General features: G+C 41.7%; 2 protein-coding genes across 2 annotated transcripts; both read left to right on the top strand.

Annotated features, from left to right (window-relative positions):
- The first annotated feature begins 597 nt into the window (after nucleotides 1-597).
- On the top strand, nucleotides 598-8,027 carry icmt (isoprenylcysteine carboxyl methyltransferase). The gene is made up of 5 exons (XM_028013697.1): nucleotides 598-844; nucleotides 2,330-2,418; nucleotides 2,790-2,959; nucleotides 3,386-3,603; nucleotides 5,068-8,027. The coding sequence occupies exons 1-5, from the start codon at nucleotides 626-628 to the stop codon at nucleotides 5,245-5,247; spliced, it is 876 nt and encodes a 291-aa protein (XP_027869498.1). The 5' UTR covers nucleotides 598-625; the 3' UTR covers nucleotides 5,248-8,027.
- A 1,667-nt stretch (nucleotides 8,028-9,694) lies between these two features.
- LOC114142574 (60S ribosomal protein L22) lies at nucleotides 9,695-15,731 on the top strand. Its single transcript, XM_028013919.1, has 4 exons — nucleotides 9,695-9,813; nucleotides 10,316-10,426; nucleotides 12,529-12,653; nucleotides 15,542-15,731. Exons 1-4 carry the CDS (start codon nucleotides 9,802-9,804, stop codon nucleotides 15,684-15,686), a joined length of 393 nt encoding a protein of 130 aa, XP_027869720.1. The 5' UTR covers nucleotides 9,695-9,801; the 3' UTR covers nucleotides 15,687-15,731.
- Nucleotides 15,732-15,982: the final 251 nt, after the last annotated feature.

Genomic DNA, 15,982 nt, shown 5'->3' with positions numbered 1-15,982 from the left:
AAATAGAAACATGAAAAAAGCCTCAGGCCAGCCTTCATGTATTGAAAAATGTCTAACTGGGGAAGCTTAGAAGATGAATTTATTTTAACCCCAGCGGTGTCAACAAATTCAATTTGTACTTTACGTTTTCTTTATATTTTAACTGAAGCTCTTTTAGCAGAGTAGTCCTCTCTCCTAACATCCTACTTTGTAGAGACCTGTGCAATGATGCCGTGGATGAGGATGAAGCTCTGCAAAATAATAAAGTAGGTCACGGATGAAAATTAGCCTGTATAACATCGAATTAATGATTTTTACATGAAACCTGGTTTTATCCAGTGTCCTCTTCCAGCATTAGAAGCCTCAACTCCTGTCACCGGACAGCTGCTTAAGGTGTCCAGTGTTTCAGTAGAAACAATGAATTTTTCTTTACAGTCTGTTACTATATACTATATAACAAGACGTGAATTTCTGTAGCTGAAAATCCAGAATTGTTCCATACTCGGGGTCAGAGAACTCGGGAGTTTTAATTTAGCCCACTTTCTACGAAAAACGAGATTTTTTTCTGATGGTCATTGAATGCAGCATACGTCAACAACCTTGAGACCTCGCGAGACTTGTTTTGGCACATCCTGGTACTTCCAACATGGCAGGCAGTAAGTTGGTGCTAGAAGGCAGAGTGAGTATAAAAAGCTTTCTTTTAGGCCTCAGCGTCGTTCTCATCCCGCTCATTCGGACCTGGTTCGGACACCTGGACTGGGTCTTTGATTATCTGACAGAAACTCCCGGGAAAATTGCAATTTGTGTCCACATTGCGGCGATTAACGGCCTTTTGCTTGTCATATACAGAGGACCAGTGTATAAGGTAAGCACATACGATGCTCTACATCCCGTAAATTTGACCAGCAGACCACTGCTTGTGTTTAAAATGTTTCCTGCTCTTCAGTCTGCTGCTGGGACGAGCAGAGAGTTTCATTCTCTGTTTCAGCCTGAGAGCAGGATTAGCAAACCCCCCAGCTTCAGCTCGGTGCAGATAATCTGATTAGACGAATCCAGAAGACAGCTGGTGTTGCCTAGCTAAGCATAGCAGCTCCGGACATAGCGCTGAAGTGGCACATTAGCAGCATATTGTTTTACTTTCACATATGAAGCTGTACGGAAGCTCAGACGTGCCATTGCTGAAGAACTCAGTCGTGTTCGTAACTTTGTCGAACTGTTCCACCCACCGAGACTAACCCTGGAGTATGCAAGAATTGTTGTTGTTTTTTTTCTTTTAACTTTTAAACAGAAATTAAATAGTGTTTCCTTAAAAATGACACGTGTGCTTTAGTGCATATTTATCAAAGATTATAGTTGGTCTTTTTCCAAAAAGTCTGGTATCTTTAGTGGCTCCGAAAGGGTTTTATTTAGCTGGACTGGGGGGAAAAATGACTCCTTCTCCTGTTTTCACTGCCCCAAAGTCCAAACAGCTCTGGAGGCTGCTTGACCCCGATCCGTTCAATCTGTGTAATGAATCGTTAAGAAATGGATTCCCAGTAACTCTGGTGGTAATGTTTAGCAGGAGTTGGTACCCTGGGGTACTTTATCCTTCTTGTTGCATTTATGCCCTTATGTTCTGCAGGAGGAAGAATAAAGGTTTAGGAACAAAATTCCCCACAACATGAATTGTTCCTGTGGATGTCAGTCCATCAGTTCAGTTCACAGCAGTCCACCATGGAGCCTCACGTTAAGCATAGATCAGTAAAGCTTTCACCGGTGGCATCTCAGAAGCTCCATACTTAAATTTTCTCGATGTCATTAATCAACAAAGATCTTAAGGGTTTCTGCATTTGCTCAGATTTTTTCCTTCATCATTTTAGGCCATTATACTTGTCTTCAGTTCAAATTCAGCTAAAAAAATACTTTATCCCAAAGGGAAATTAAATGTTGTCGCAACTCATATCGTACAAGTATCTTGAAAGAGTTATTTTGGACAGTGTTGCCAAGGATCTCCAGTGGCAGTCAGTCTTCCTACAAATCTGCAGAAGCCTCTGACTGAAGACTGTTGTTGTATGACACTCATGCTAACAGCTCAATATCCACAATATCCAACATTAACATATGATGACGTCATAAGTTATCAAGCTTTGCTAATCCACCTTTGCTTTTGCCGCTCCTCTGTGAACGCCAGAAACACTATTATATTGTGTTTATCTAATACTATATAAACGATGTGTATATTATACTACAGTAAACACTATTAGATAGTGTTTATGGAGTTTACAGACTCTTTTTATAGGACATGTTAGCTCCAGTTAATCCTCTCCATGAGAACAGAACGGTCTGATGTTAATGTCGTGGCCTGTTGCAGGTTGCTGTGAGAGCCTGCTTCCTGGGAGTTACGTTTGGCTGTGGCCTAATCATTAGCTTCTCTGACACCACTTGGACACATTTTGGCTGGTATGTATGAACTGTATTGTTTGTCTGTTTGTTTTTTGTCAATAAAAAAGGTCTTACAGCTGTCTTTATCACCACGAGGGTTTACTAAAGGGCTGGTTAATATATTGATTAGTGAAATATGGCTTGGGTCATATTAACATTATTTGAGTCCCATACATTATCTCTTTATTCGATGGGCAGCCATTGCCCTTGATGCTGTCACTTTGTTAAACTTTTGGTTCTGAATTACACTGATGAAACTCCCACTATCAAATCTCGATGTTTCAGCAGATTATTCCACCACAAGCTGTCAGAGGTTTAAGGGTGGGGTGTGGGGTTGGATCCTTTGTGAGGCAGACAAGTTGTAACATGTTAAATACGTCTTCCTCCAGGTACATGTGCTCCCTTTCGTTCTTCCATTACTCTGAATACCTGGTGACCGCCGTCATCAACCCTCGCAGCCTGTCGCTGGACTCGTTCCTGCTCAACCACAGCCTGGAGTACACGCTGGCCGCCATGTCGTCATGGCTGGAGTTCACCGTGGAGAAGCTCACTGTTCCAGGTGCCGCTGCCTGCAGGTTTTTGCTCTGTGAGCTAACAGCTGTTGGCTTGTATGTGGTTTTTATTAACAGGATGTTTGAGTTTCCAAAGTAGAATAAGATGAGCTTGATCTGAGCAGCTGCTTTAAATAACATCACTGGGGCTAATAAATTATAATGTTTGGAGACCATTTTCAATCAATATGTAGATGATGGGAACATAATGCAAGTTTGCTCTCCCAAACACGAACACACTTATCGTTTTGTAAAGAACACTTTACATTGAAACTGGACAATATTTTAAATATTCCAAATAAAACAACCAAAATAAAAAGGTCATCCCTCCAGTCAGTGAATTAGATGTTAATGTTTTGCCTACATCTTCATTAGATTTTTCCAAAAACATTTATGTGCTGTTCCTCTCTCTTGACCTCTGTCTCCTGCCATAGAGCTGAAGCATCTAAACTGGGTCAGCTTGGTTGGACTAGTCATGGTGCTGTGTGGCGAGGGCCTGCGGAAGGCTGCCATGTTGACGGCCGGCTCCAACTTTAACCACATTGTCCAGAATGAGAAAGCCCGGAGCCACGTTCTGGTCACCAGCGGGGTCTACGCCTACTTCAGACACCCGTCCTACGTAGGCTGGTTCTACTGGAGCATAGGAACTCAGGTGACACAATTCATGCTGCTCTTTAGTGTTAATGCAAACTTCACTTTATGACCAACCACTTCAATAGGTCCAGTCATTTACCAGCTGTTTCTCCTCACTGGTCCTCATCCATCTCTGTCATGTCTTATAGCTTTCAATGTCTAATCTCTTAATATTCAGGATTTATGAAAAGTTACCAGAACATCTGCAGCATTCCAACATAAAGCCTTTAGACATGACTCCACTTTGACTGGTCTCTTGAGAAATATTTAACTGAGCCCTAAACAGGACCGAGGGTGATAAATGACAGTTAGTCTGGACACACTGAGCTTGGGAATACACTGGTTAGACACCAGTTTAACCAGTGTTAAACACCAGTGTATTTCCAAAATCAGGATTGGGTTTGAGATCTCAGAGTCCAAAGTCTTTACCCCAAATAGAAAACCTCCTTCTTAAAGCAACTTTGCAGTCATACAGGGAGTTTTTTCAGATTTATCGGCCAAGTATATGCAACAAAGAAGAAAGTAAATTCCACTTTACTGCCATTGTGCAGATGTTTTAATATAAATGCATAAGAAATGGATTGCAACCAATGATTTTTCAAATTGGCAACTCTAGACCTTGACAGAAGAAAGGTGTTAGCTGAGTAGAACTGCTACAAAAATGAAGTATTTATGGCCCCAGAACCTCTTCCTTGGCTTAAAAGAGATATTTAAGTTGACAAATAAAAAAAATCCGTAGTTATTTCCAATTAGATAATAAAATTAGCTATCTCATATAATTGAGATGGTTAATTATCCCACTTGGCTATCTAATTGCTAATTGACATAATTAGCACTCTGGTGCTGTAGCGGTGCAGGGCCAAAGCGTGACCCATGAATGGAGGCCTTAGTCTTCTACACAGCCATCACAAGTTCGATCCCCAGCCTGAAGACCTTTGCCTCACGTCTTCCCCCTCTCATAACCCACTTTTCTGTCTGAGAACTACTAAATAGAAAACACTAGAGCTGAAGAAAAAACTTTTTTTTAAAAGGAATTTGGATTTATTGACTTAATATTCTGGGGTGGTTGAGGCGAGGTATTACTTTTCTTTTCTGTGGACCGCTGCCGTCTATTTTTCTTGCAGTATAAATGACGGTTGGACAATTGGGACGGGTGCCACCAACTAGCTCTCTCACTCTTTGGTTACCTAGCAACAGCCTGCTGAGTAACTAGTGCAGCAGCAGTTTTATGTTTAACCACTGTGACTCGTAACTGCTTCAAAATAAACAGCAACGACTCGGAGTGGAAGGAGAACCGCTGGAGAGGAAACTGAATTGAACTGGTCTGGCAGTAATTCAAAAAAACTAATGAATGATTATCAATACCACCTGATGTGAAATGCTTATATAGTGATGCGTTTCTCATTCATATCGCCCAGGCCGGCACTCTTTGTTAGTTCGCTGCCATGTTGTGTTGTTCGCTGATGAGTGTCCGTTCCTGCAGGTCCTGCTGTGCAACCCGGTCTGCATCCTGGGCTACACGATAGCCAGCTGGCGCTTCTTCCGGGAGCGGATAGAGGAGGAGGAGCTCTCGCTCATCCATTTCTTTGCCGAGGACTACGTGGAGTACAAGAGGAAGGTCCCCACCGGGCTGCCCTTCATCTCTGGCATCCGGGTCAACTAGTCCCCCTAGACCTGGACACCAAGCCCAACAGACTGCAAGCTCCATAGCAGGTCAGACCTGGTGGCGACGTGTGGTCTGCTGCAGCAGCTGCCGCCCCCTCGAGGTGAAGTCCCGGCCCCCGGCTGAGAGCCTGCAGCACCAGCAGAGGCAGAGTGACGGCAGCTGGGCTGCTGTTTTTCTACCAACATCCAGTATATGAACAGAGAACCTCGGCTGTACACACATTCCCACTCTCGCCTGTTTCTGTCTGCATGCTGTCACCATGGCGATATGTTTCCACTCATCTGCTGGCTGCTTTGCCCGGACCCTTCAGCATCACATGCCAGAGTTGACTTCATGTATTAGAGATGTTTCACAGAAAATGAACAACATTATGTGGAGGGACACACTAAAGGCTTTTCCCAATCAGAAGCATTTAAATGGAGGACATGTTGATGCAGTCTAAATCTTCTACTGCCTTTATTTCTACATCTACTGCTTACTTACTCATCATAAAATCAATATCCATATTTATTCCTGACCCCACTCTCTTAAGGTCGTAAAACACGTGACATGTTCTGTCACCTGGTTAGCATCAAAATGGGAATATTTCTATAAAAGCCATGTTTTCTCATGTGCACTTTCTCATTTTGAGCATTTTGTTCTACGTCTGCAGAAACAATGAAACCTTCTCTCCAGAAAGGAGAACCAGGTCCAGATACCAACCACAGAGAGTCTGTGGTTGGTATCTGGACCTGGTTCTGACGGTCTGGCTGGGAGGAGGTAGAAGATAGTCACCCTCTCCTGTGATCACCTCCTGCTTTTCTTTCATCTCCTGATATTTTCTAGACAGGGAGAGATTAATTAAAATGAGAACTGCCTGAAGCAGGGATAGAAAAGGAACCAGCAGGAGAAAATTGACCTCCACTTTTGAGAAGCCTAAATGTAAATGTTTCTGTAGATTTTTACTTCTTTTTTTCTCTCTCTCTCTCAATGAGACACGCCGCAATATCACATTACATGTGCTGTTTAGCTGAGCAGGTGTCCTTTGATATTTAAAACATTACGCAACATAGGACACCTGAACTTTGTTTTTTTCTCTCTAAAACTGTAGAAGAGCGTAGCGTGGTGAGCCTCTGGTTCTGTTCTGTAATGGGTGAAGCTGTAAGTGTGGCAGAGTTGGGTCTGGGGAATCTTCTGGTGCTCAGGGTTTTGCTTTGGTAGTGGCTGCTTTTTCATCCATTTTGTTTTCCAGATGTGTGCTCATCTTGTGGTGTCCCCTCGCGTTCGTTAGCATCACTTAGCATCATTTGGAGTCACCAGGCATGATGACTTGTCATACTGTTTAATATTTAAGCAGGTTTTTTTTTTTTTTTAAATCAATGATTTATAACAACTGTAGCACAAACTCGGACGTCCTCTAAGAACTCCTAGATCCTCATGTTGAAAGCGCAGTGAGTTCCAAAGTTGTCCCAATAACTCTCACACATTTCCATGAATAGCTTGTGCATCTCTGTACAAACCACAAACAGACCAAAGTAGTATGCGGAAGATGTTTAGATGTGTGCGTGGCACATCGCAGTGGGAAGGAATGTTGCGGTCAGGACATTGCACTGAAGTCTTGATCTCCACACTTTGTGTTTCATAATAAAGTCTTCCCTTCGCGGTTCATAATTCTGAAACCGCAACTATATTAAAGGACGGACGGAGCCACTCTGAGGCGTCCCACTGGTAGAAGGTCTACTGTGACTCCGGTGGTGACGCGTTGCCACGTGGTCCTGCTAAACCAGTTGAATTTCAGCTGTCAGGTATGCAGTGGCACCCAGAGGGGGCCATGACCCCTGTTGAAAAATGCTGCCTCCCAAAAAAAAATCATGTTCAATACATACAAAGGTTTACTGGCCATCTTCTTCAATCAAGTGTGTTCCAATTCAATAAAACATATATATATATATCCATGATTGAAACCAAGTGTATGCCCTTGTCATTCTTCTGAGTTTAATATAGAAATAATTTGGTCAAAAATCTCTTCTTACCTTGACTGCTGCTACTGAAACTTTATATTTCATATCGCATTACATGCTCTGAAAGCTCACTGACAGGTTGTTGTGCTGATTACACACCTTATGTTAATTGGTTATCTAATAGTCAAGTGGCAATAGCTTTCTGTTCCATCGGTTCTCTGGCTTTGATCAAAATGAAACACAACGTGTCATGAAATATCAACTGAATATGTAAACATGTCATTTGAAAGGTGCTGAATTCCCCTTATTACATTAAATGTTTCATATTTTTATTGAATTGGAACAAACATTAACACAGTTCAATGATTTGAATACTAGTAAAGGCCCAAACTCCGCCTGTTAGCAATGTTTTCAGCACCTACAGTTAGTCTCAGCTACTGTTTTAGTAGATTGGACCTGCAGATCCCATCAGAGTTTGATCATTTATTTCCGTCAGTCCCTCTGCAGCTCCTGCTCTGACGTCGACTGCAGAGACGACTCATTCCCACCACATTCAACAAGACAAAACTCCAAACCTTTGGTCTAAATTTGAATAACAGCTCAGTAAAGGTGACGTTTCTGTTTATCTTTTAATGTGACACATGTAGCTTCTCGACAAAGGACCTTGTGGGAGATTTCTGGTAAATGACTAAAAGTTGTGGGCACATGCACAGATTTTATGCTGCATTTTACCTGCATAGAGAACCTGTACGGCAGGTTTTCCACTCTGACTGAAAGCTGTTGACTGCGTTTATTCAGCACTGCTTGTATGAAATAAAGTTGAGGTTATTATCTAAACGGCTCTGCTTTATTTATTTTTTTTCCTCCCCCTCATAAAATTCAGCATTGTTTAGTGATGGTCAAGTAACGGTGAGAAGGACTAAATGGTCGCAGTGTATGGGATAATATTGTGTCAGTTTTATGGCAATAAAAGGTATGCAATAAGCAAAATACATAAAAATATTGCAAAAGAAAGATGTAGAAAAGTTTCATCTTAAATAACATTCATTACACAACGTTAAATATTTCAGGCCTCTATTTATTGTAATGTAATGATGGCAGTGCGCGGCAAGAACTAGTGAATAATCAAATCAGCATCTCCATCCAGCTGGTCAGCAGAGGGAGGCATAAAGTGCTCTAGAATTGCCCACAAGATGCTGCACTGACTGTGAGCTCATAGAAAACCCACCGAACCAGAACCAGCAGATGACGTGGCACCCAAACCATCACTGACTGTGGGAACTTCACAATAGCCCTATTGTTGTGAAGAGCTGTGTGTTAGATTGGAGGGGATGGATGTCAAGGAGCAGCCAGAGTCCCCCGGCGAGGACAGAAAGGAGCTGCTGCAGCAGCAACATCCCAGCTGCAGGAGTCTGGGCACACAAACAAACCCTGACCCAGACCAGAAGGAACACGTGTTTTTAAAGAGACAGATGTCCAATTTCAGGGTGTTAAATTGGGCATCTCACTTTTACTATGCCTTTATTTTGATAGCCGACTCTACTCTGTCAGGATGCAGAGCTGATCTCTACAGTAAAGTAAAAGAAAGCAGACTGAATATTTATATAGTTTTGTTTAAATTGGAATAAATGTAAACAAACTAGAGCATTTATATTTTCAGTCTTTTCTCCCTGTGACTGGCTAGTTGTACAGTATGTGCCCCTGCAACCTCCCCTCTCCCCCAAATCTGCTGGAATAAGCTACGCATCAGCATGAACATTTGGGCCGATACTAATATATTAATATTTCTGTCATGGCCGATAACCGATATTCATTGATATTATATATAATACAAATGTATTATATTTTATTATCCTTTAGGGACCTTAAATAAAACGACCACACTGCTGTCTTCTCCGCTGCTGCAGTCCTACGCTGCATCACAACCAAGTAAAAACCACATGACCAACCTCCTCCTCACCCCCTCCAGAAACAAATGGCGACAAGATGGAACTAAATATCGTCTGGTTTTATTCATTACGCTCAGTTTTATTCATGGACCAAAGCCAATATGCTCAAAACAAATGACGGGCGATTATTGCTGATATTTTATGCATCCCTAGAATGCATAAAATATGCGTAAATAAATAATCTGCTCTTATTTAGACCAGATTTTCTAAACATGGTACTAAATAAAATTCTTTATTTTGAATGCTAAGGAAGTTTTCTAAAATGGGTTTCTATTTTCAGATTTTAGAAAACAAATCATCTGACTTTTACAAAGGAGGGAAAAAACTATGCAGTAGTCTTTTCTATTATTACGGTTAAAAAAAAAAAGAAAGAAAACATACAACGACCATTCAAAGATAAGATGCACATTGTTTAAAGCTAAAAGACAAGACTTATACTTCTTATACTTTAGGATGATATCGCAAAAAACATAATTGCTCGAATCACCCTTCGTTAAAAACATTTCGTATTTGGTTTTCTTAGAGTTGGGATTGTATTCATGTTTTTTCGCGAAGCCAGCCCTTTAATCGATCCCTGATAACAGGATACGATCAGTAACTCGGTGTTTTATTTTTCAACGCATGCGCACTACTGGTTCTTCCTTTCCGCTAGCTTCTCAGCCATGGCGCCTATTGTAAGTGAAGCGCTCTGTTATTACAGTCTTAATTACAGCTCAATAGCCAGTGGTAGCTTCCGAGAAAAATAGCTGTCGTGACAGCGCGACTGTGGTTTAAGGTTTTAGTGTCATAAAATGCCACTATCGGCCGGTCATGAGGCGGCTTGTTGTTAGTTTGGGTCTGCGGCGGCCTGTTAGCTGTTAGCTGTTAGCTCACCACGTTGTTCCCCCAGCTGACGGCTCCGCTTAGCTTCTGCTGAGATTAAATGGCTAACGAGATCAGATGATGAGCTTGGCTTGTGACTTTCTTTCTGCTCCTGTAGCAACTGGAGCCTGAAACCGAGCTGAACCAAACGGCTTAAATCTTTTAGAAACACCCAAGAATCGGCGTTTGGTTCCGCCGTTTATAAAGCAAAAAAAAAAAAAAAATAGCCCCAGTTAAACCAGACCAGTGTTTTAGTCCAGTTTTAATATATATATATGTGTGTGTGTGTTTATTGAAAGTGTTTTCTTCTATTAGCAGAAGAAGCAGAACACCGGCAAAGGTGGGAAGAAGAAGAAGCAGGTGCTGAAGTTCACTCTGGACTGCACCCATCCTGTTGAAGATGGCATCATGGACGCTGCTAACTTTGTAAGTGCGGCTCACCTCACCTGAGCTCTGAACTCACAGTCTGCTGTTGTTTATAGGACCACGTCTTTTTTTAGCTAGTAGTAACCATGTTTTGATCACGGAGCAAATGTGATTTCTTGACGAGATGCAAATTGGCGACCACAGCAGCTTCCCTGCTTGTGCTCTTCTGAGAAATCGGCAAAATGTCCGATTGTCTGCAGATTAACATGCAGAGGATGTTGCACAGCAGCTTGACCCACACTTCTTACAATGACCCACATTATTATGTGTGGGTCATTATTATTATTATAATGACCCACATATACCCCCCGGACAGGTCGCCAATCTGTCGCAGGGAAGCACAGAGACAGACAGGACAAACAACCATGCACACACACACACTCACACCTACGGAGCATTTAGAGATCAATTAACCTGACAGTCATGTTTTTGGACTGTGGGAGAAACCCACGCATGCACAGGGAGAACATGCAAACTCCGTGCAGAAAGACCCCGGGCCTGGAATCGAACCCAGGACCTTCTTGTTGCAAGGCAACAGTGCTACCAACTGCGCCACTGTTGCTCCCTAAACATTAAGCTGAAGTTGGTTTTCGATTGAGGAAATGGCTCGGGACAATTCTGCCTTATTTTTCGCTCACACATGCGCAGTCTGCTGTTGTTTAAAAACCACAACATTTAGACTCTTCCAACCTGGACTAGATTGTTCTACGCTACACGCAGAATGTTTAATAGCCAGTTTGAGATTTGTGAAACCTTCATTTGGTCAGTAAAAGAGCCATGTTGGTGGTGGTGTTTTTGTAATTATCTGGGATATACTAGTACAGCAGCAGCTCAGAAACGACAACATGTAGACTCTTCTAACCTGGATTACATTATTCTATAGTAATAGAATATTTCAATCCAAGTTTGTGATATTTATCTGACTTGTGTAATACTTATTAGCCAGATTAAATGTCTTTTTGAAAAAAATCCTCAAACTTGTTTTTTTTATGTGCTCTAAATATTTAATCCAGAAAACTCACAAAAGACCAAAACATGTGACTGTGTGTACTTGTATACACCATATACAGGGAGCCACTTTCACAATATCTACCAACAAAGGGCGGTTATTTGTGGAAACTGAGGCTCTTTTCCCTGTCTTCCTTTTTGTTTTGTTTTTTTTGCAATGCTGCTGCGCTCTACTAGTTAGGTTTAGAGATATAATATGGATTAAAGTTAAGGTTAGGAATAGACCAGTAACGGTTAGGATTACGGTTAAAATGAATGAAAGTACAAGGATATGTGGGTCAGTGTGTGTTTATGCAGATGTCCATAACATAATTATTGTGGGTTCAGATTGTCAGATTATAAAGTGTTGTGGCCATTTCTTTTATTTAGCTTTCATAAATCAAATAATGGTTTCACAACCCGAGTTTAAGACATTCTGCTACTGGTCTATAATAATCTAGTCCAGGCCTGAAGAGTTTAAATGTAGCAGCTTTTACACTAGAGCAGATTAGGGATTCTCATGGTGGTGAAAGATGAGGTGGAATTGTCCTTTAGTCGTTTCCTCAGTTTTAAGCCAACTTCAGCTCTAGAGGAAGGCTGGGTGAGGATCACGAAGCTCAGGGCTGGAAGACTTGAGAGGCCAAGACTTTTAAATCTCACGATCAGCAGATCAGTCTGAACTATGAATGCATTAAAATCAGTCTGTCACTGTAACGCACATTACTGTCAGATTCTGTCTATTGTGCTTTAGGCCTAAACTGATGCCTCAGTGTAAGAAGGCAGCTTTCAAAGGGATAAAAAAAAAATATTGAAAAGATTAAAGTTTGATGTCAAAAGGCCACTAGAGCCGACAAAACCTTTCAAAAATAATTATGCGAGTTTGTAGCCATGTCAGCAGAAAACATGCACAGCAGTATTTTCAGTAAGATGGCAGCACAAATACCCAGTCTGATCCCTGAAATGATGAAGCCGTTTGGTGTTTTAAGCTCATTACGTGAGCAAGAGAAGCTGCAGGTCCATGTTGGACAGCCGGACAAGTTGACTTTATCTCCTGTTAAAGCCAACTTGCATTAATGACTCTGCACTAACGCAAGCCCTGTGCGGCTGGTTTCCAGGAGCAGTTCCTGCAGGAGCGCATCAAGGTGAACGGGAAAGCTGGCAACCTGGGCGGGGGCGTGGTGTCCATCGAGAGGAGCAAGAGCAAGATCACAGTTTCCTCTGAGGTCCCTTTCTCTAAGAGGTGAGGACCGGTCAGTGTTCAGCTTCAGGGTACTGTGGATGAGACTTCACCATGGAAACGGATCACCTCTGCCTGCTGTCTGGGTTGAAAGAGCAGCTGGTGTCACCACTGTTTACAACCTTTTTGTGTTTATAGAACACATACCTTTATAAATGTTTCTTTATATAAAAAAAGATGTGCAAAATTACTACTTTATAAAACACTGTAAGAACAACAGCTTTGACTAGGTGTTAGCAAAGATTAAGTCTGTGGATAGGACAAAAGAAAATCCACAATAAGATCAGTAAAACACTAAAAAGTCTGAAAGCCAAGGATTACAAATATGTTTTAAAAGTTTTACAAGTGGACAGTAAAGGGGATCCTTTAAGGTGTAGGAGCAGATGGTCCCATGATCTGGGAGCAGCAACACTACGAGCTCCATCTCCTCTGAGCTTCAGTTCAGCTGATCAGCCGGCCTGAGGCATATGGAGCAGCTCAGAGAGGGAAGACGGGACAAGACCTTGTAAACCTTTAGGAACTCTGAAACGCTCAGGGATTCAGGGGTTGGGGTCAGGAGGGGTGGACGTGTCTCCCTCTCTGCAACTCTAGTTACAAGCCGAGCAGCAGCAGCAGCGTACAGGAGGGACCTGAGGGACGACTGGCTGATTAATTCAATATATTCTGATTAAATAACGTGTGTGACTTATGTGGGCTCAGAGGTCATTAATCCCATCATTACGTGGCTTTATGTGAACCAGGTTTTATTCAGAACAGAAATGCTGACATCGCAGAGCTGTAAGAGTCCCTTAAAAAAAAAAAAAAAGAAAACACAGGAGGAGCTGTACTTTCATCTGTCCAGAACATAAACACAGCTGCTGCTGCTGCTGCTGCTGCTGCTGCTGCTGCAGTGTGTGTTCTGTGTCCTCTGGGCTTCCAAAATGGACCAGCGCCAGCTTCTAATAATGGTTGAGATCTTACTTGCATGTTAGAGGACTTATTCTGCAACATTATGTCAGGTGCATAATGTTGCTGTCTCCAGAATGACCAAGCTCACTGGTCTGTTGGCTCGTTCATTCAGTAGAACGCTTGGCTGCTGTAGAAAGTCCAGAAACGTGTGATTTTTGTGTTGATGCTTGAACGTTTCCCTAAAAAAAACCCGGATGATTTATCTTGGTATTTTCAGTCCGGAAAATGTTCAGGAACCCTAAACGTCAGATGATGTCCTATTAATCACACCAGCAGGACAAACAGGAGAACACATCTACTGCAGATTTCAGACAATGGGAAAGGAAGAAAGAATGGTCCATTTTCTCTTATTCCATAGTGTGAATAGCATGTGTCTTGGAAAATAAAACCTTGGTTTGCTTACTTGGAAGATTGAGCTAATAGCGAAGGTTTCTGAGCAGGTGTTATACTTCTGGAACTGTTTCAGTGAAGATGTTTTTCTTCCTTGTGCAACCGAAACTCCTTTGAACCTGGTTTGATTTGGGGACAGAGGTACCAATTAACCAGAGATGGGAGAAACTGAGAGAAACTCCCTGCAGGAGAGAGACGGGTGGAAGGCTCCGTGAACGTGACTGATGAGATATCAAAGGAGAATTGCATGTTTTAAGCTTCACTTCTCTTTTGCTTTTCTTTTCTCACTCGCTGATCTCTGATACTCCGATTTTCTAAATAAAATCTCTAAAGACAAATGTGCATTTCTCTAATTGATTCAGCGTTTCGCTCAATGGGGAAACGCTGAATCAAGCGTTTCCCCAAAAACAACAAAGATTTTTTCCTAAACACAAGTATTTGGACTAAAGAAATTAAATAACCCTGAAATGAAAAGCTATGACATCCTCCCAGGAGTAAAACTGCAGAAAAAGATATTTTGCTACTAATCTCCCCCCTTAGCAGAAAGTTTCTGGATGGGTCAGTGAAGTGTGCAGCCAGCCGGACAGAGACGAAGCTCACTGTCCGGCTTCTTATCTGTTGTTTTAGTGTATGTTGAGTTCCTCTACTTCTACTAATTTAACTATATAGAAATTGATTTTACGGGTCTGTTTGTGCAATCATTTAGATGCTGTGTTTGTTGTCAACAACCGGGTGAGGAGGTTGAGGTCCTCAGGGATCATTATGACCAAGAGTTTCAGTCCAGCTTTGCCTGGGCTGATATTAAATATTAAACAGGCTCCATATTTATCCGAAACCATCAGGATTCCTGGAGAACGTTGATGTGTTGGGCTGTTTCCAGTTAAACTGCATTTATATGACATTTAGTATCTTTTCAGATGAATTCATTCCATCCTGGTTGTTTTGTTGAAGGAAGATTAGTAACCCTGTTCATTAAAAGCTTAAGTGATTCATCTAGAATCAACAGTAACAGTCATTCATTTTTGTGTCTTGTTATCTTCAGTTATTTTTGAGTCTTTAAAGCTCAGCCTCAGGTTGAATGTTGCTCGGATGTGTAGTTTGCCATATTGAAGGTTTTCTTTAAAATGCCTGAAATGTGCATGAATTTGGATTATGTGCCGTTTATGTTCATAACTTGTACAAACTACTGTTGAAATGAGCTATTTTACTATTTTTGTCTCACTGTTGATTCCTTGAGAGGATCAATAATTCTACGTTAAAATGATTAAATGAAGGCATGGTGCTCAGTGATAAGTCACTGTAGATGTATTCTGACGACGCCTGATTTCAAATGGGTGTTTTATTATTTTAGCAATGGCAAGACATAATTGTCACCCATTTTTATCACAATAGTGCCACAAAATATGCAATTTTCTGTCCACATTACTCCCTCTGACGGTCACTTGTGACAAACCTTTCACTGGAACAATATTCATGCTCGGACATGTTGCTCATTCATAATTCATACAATTGGTGGAAGTATTTGTATTTGAGACTGATTTGTTATTTTGCAGATACCTGAAGTATCTGACAAAGAAGTACCTGAAGAAGAACAATCTTCGTGACTGGCTGCGCGTCGTCGCCAACACCAAGGAGAGCTACGAGCTACGCTACTTCCAGATCAATCAGGATGAAGAGGAGGAGGAGGATGAAGATTAAATTGGCATTTTGTAGGTTTAAATAAATTTTGTTTACAGTACAAAACCTTGTCTGTGTTTTCTGAGGTTTTTAGTCGACCGAATCCATACTGTACCAGGACAGGTCTGGTATTTCGTCAGCCCAGCGTGTGGCGTCGAAGGCGCTGCTGGGCTTTTGAGAAACGATTGCTTCGTTGAGGCTTTAAATTTTATTTAATTGCCAACGTTTGCTGGTGACAACATGTAATGCACCAGTTTGACGCCGTGAAGCCCAACGGAAATTAACTGCTGCAAACACAACCGTCCTCCACTGCCGAT

This window comes from Xiphophorus couchianus, chromosome 1, assembly GCF_001444195.1.
Source record: "Xiphophorus couchianus chromosome 1, X_couchianus-1.0, whole genome shotgun sequence".
Classification (NCBI taxonomy): Eukaryota; Metazoa; Chordata; class Actinopteri; order Cyprinodontiformes; family Poeciliidae; genus Xiphophorus; species Xiphophorus couchianus.
Note: the sequence above shows the minus strand (reverse complement) of the source record. Positions and strands in the feature narration are given on the sequence as shown.

Bases quoted from the DNA above. Each gene is read 5' to 3' on its own strand.
- LOC114142574 (XM_028013919.1), top strand. The intron at 10,427-12,528 runs GTAAGTGCGGCT...GCTGGTTTCCAG, and splicing joins TCATGGACGCTGCTAACTTT to GAGCAGTTCCTGCAGGAGCG. The intron at 12,654-15,541 runs GTGAGGACCGGT...GTTATTTTGCAG, and splicing joins GAGGTCCCTTTCTCTAAGAG to ATACCTGAAGTATCTGACAA.
- icmt (XM_028013697.1), top strand. From the start codon at position 626: ATGGCAGGCAGTAAGTTGGTGCTAGAAGGCAGAGTGAGTATAAAAAGC. The intron at 2,419-2,789 runs GTATGTATGAAC...GTCTTCCTCCAG, and splicing joins ACTTGGACACATTTTGGCTG to GTACATGTGCTCCCTTTCGT. The intron at 3,604-5,067 runs GTGACACAATTC...CCGTTCCTGCAG, and splicing joins ACTGGAGCATAGGAACTCAG to GTCCTGCTGTGCAACCCGGT.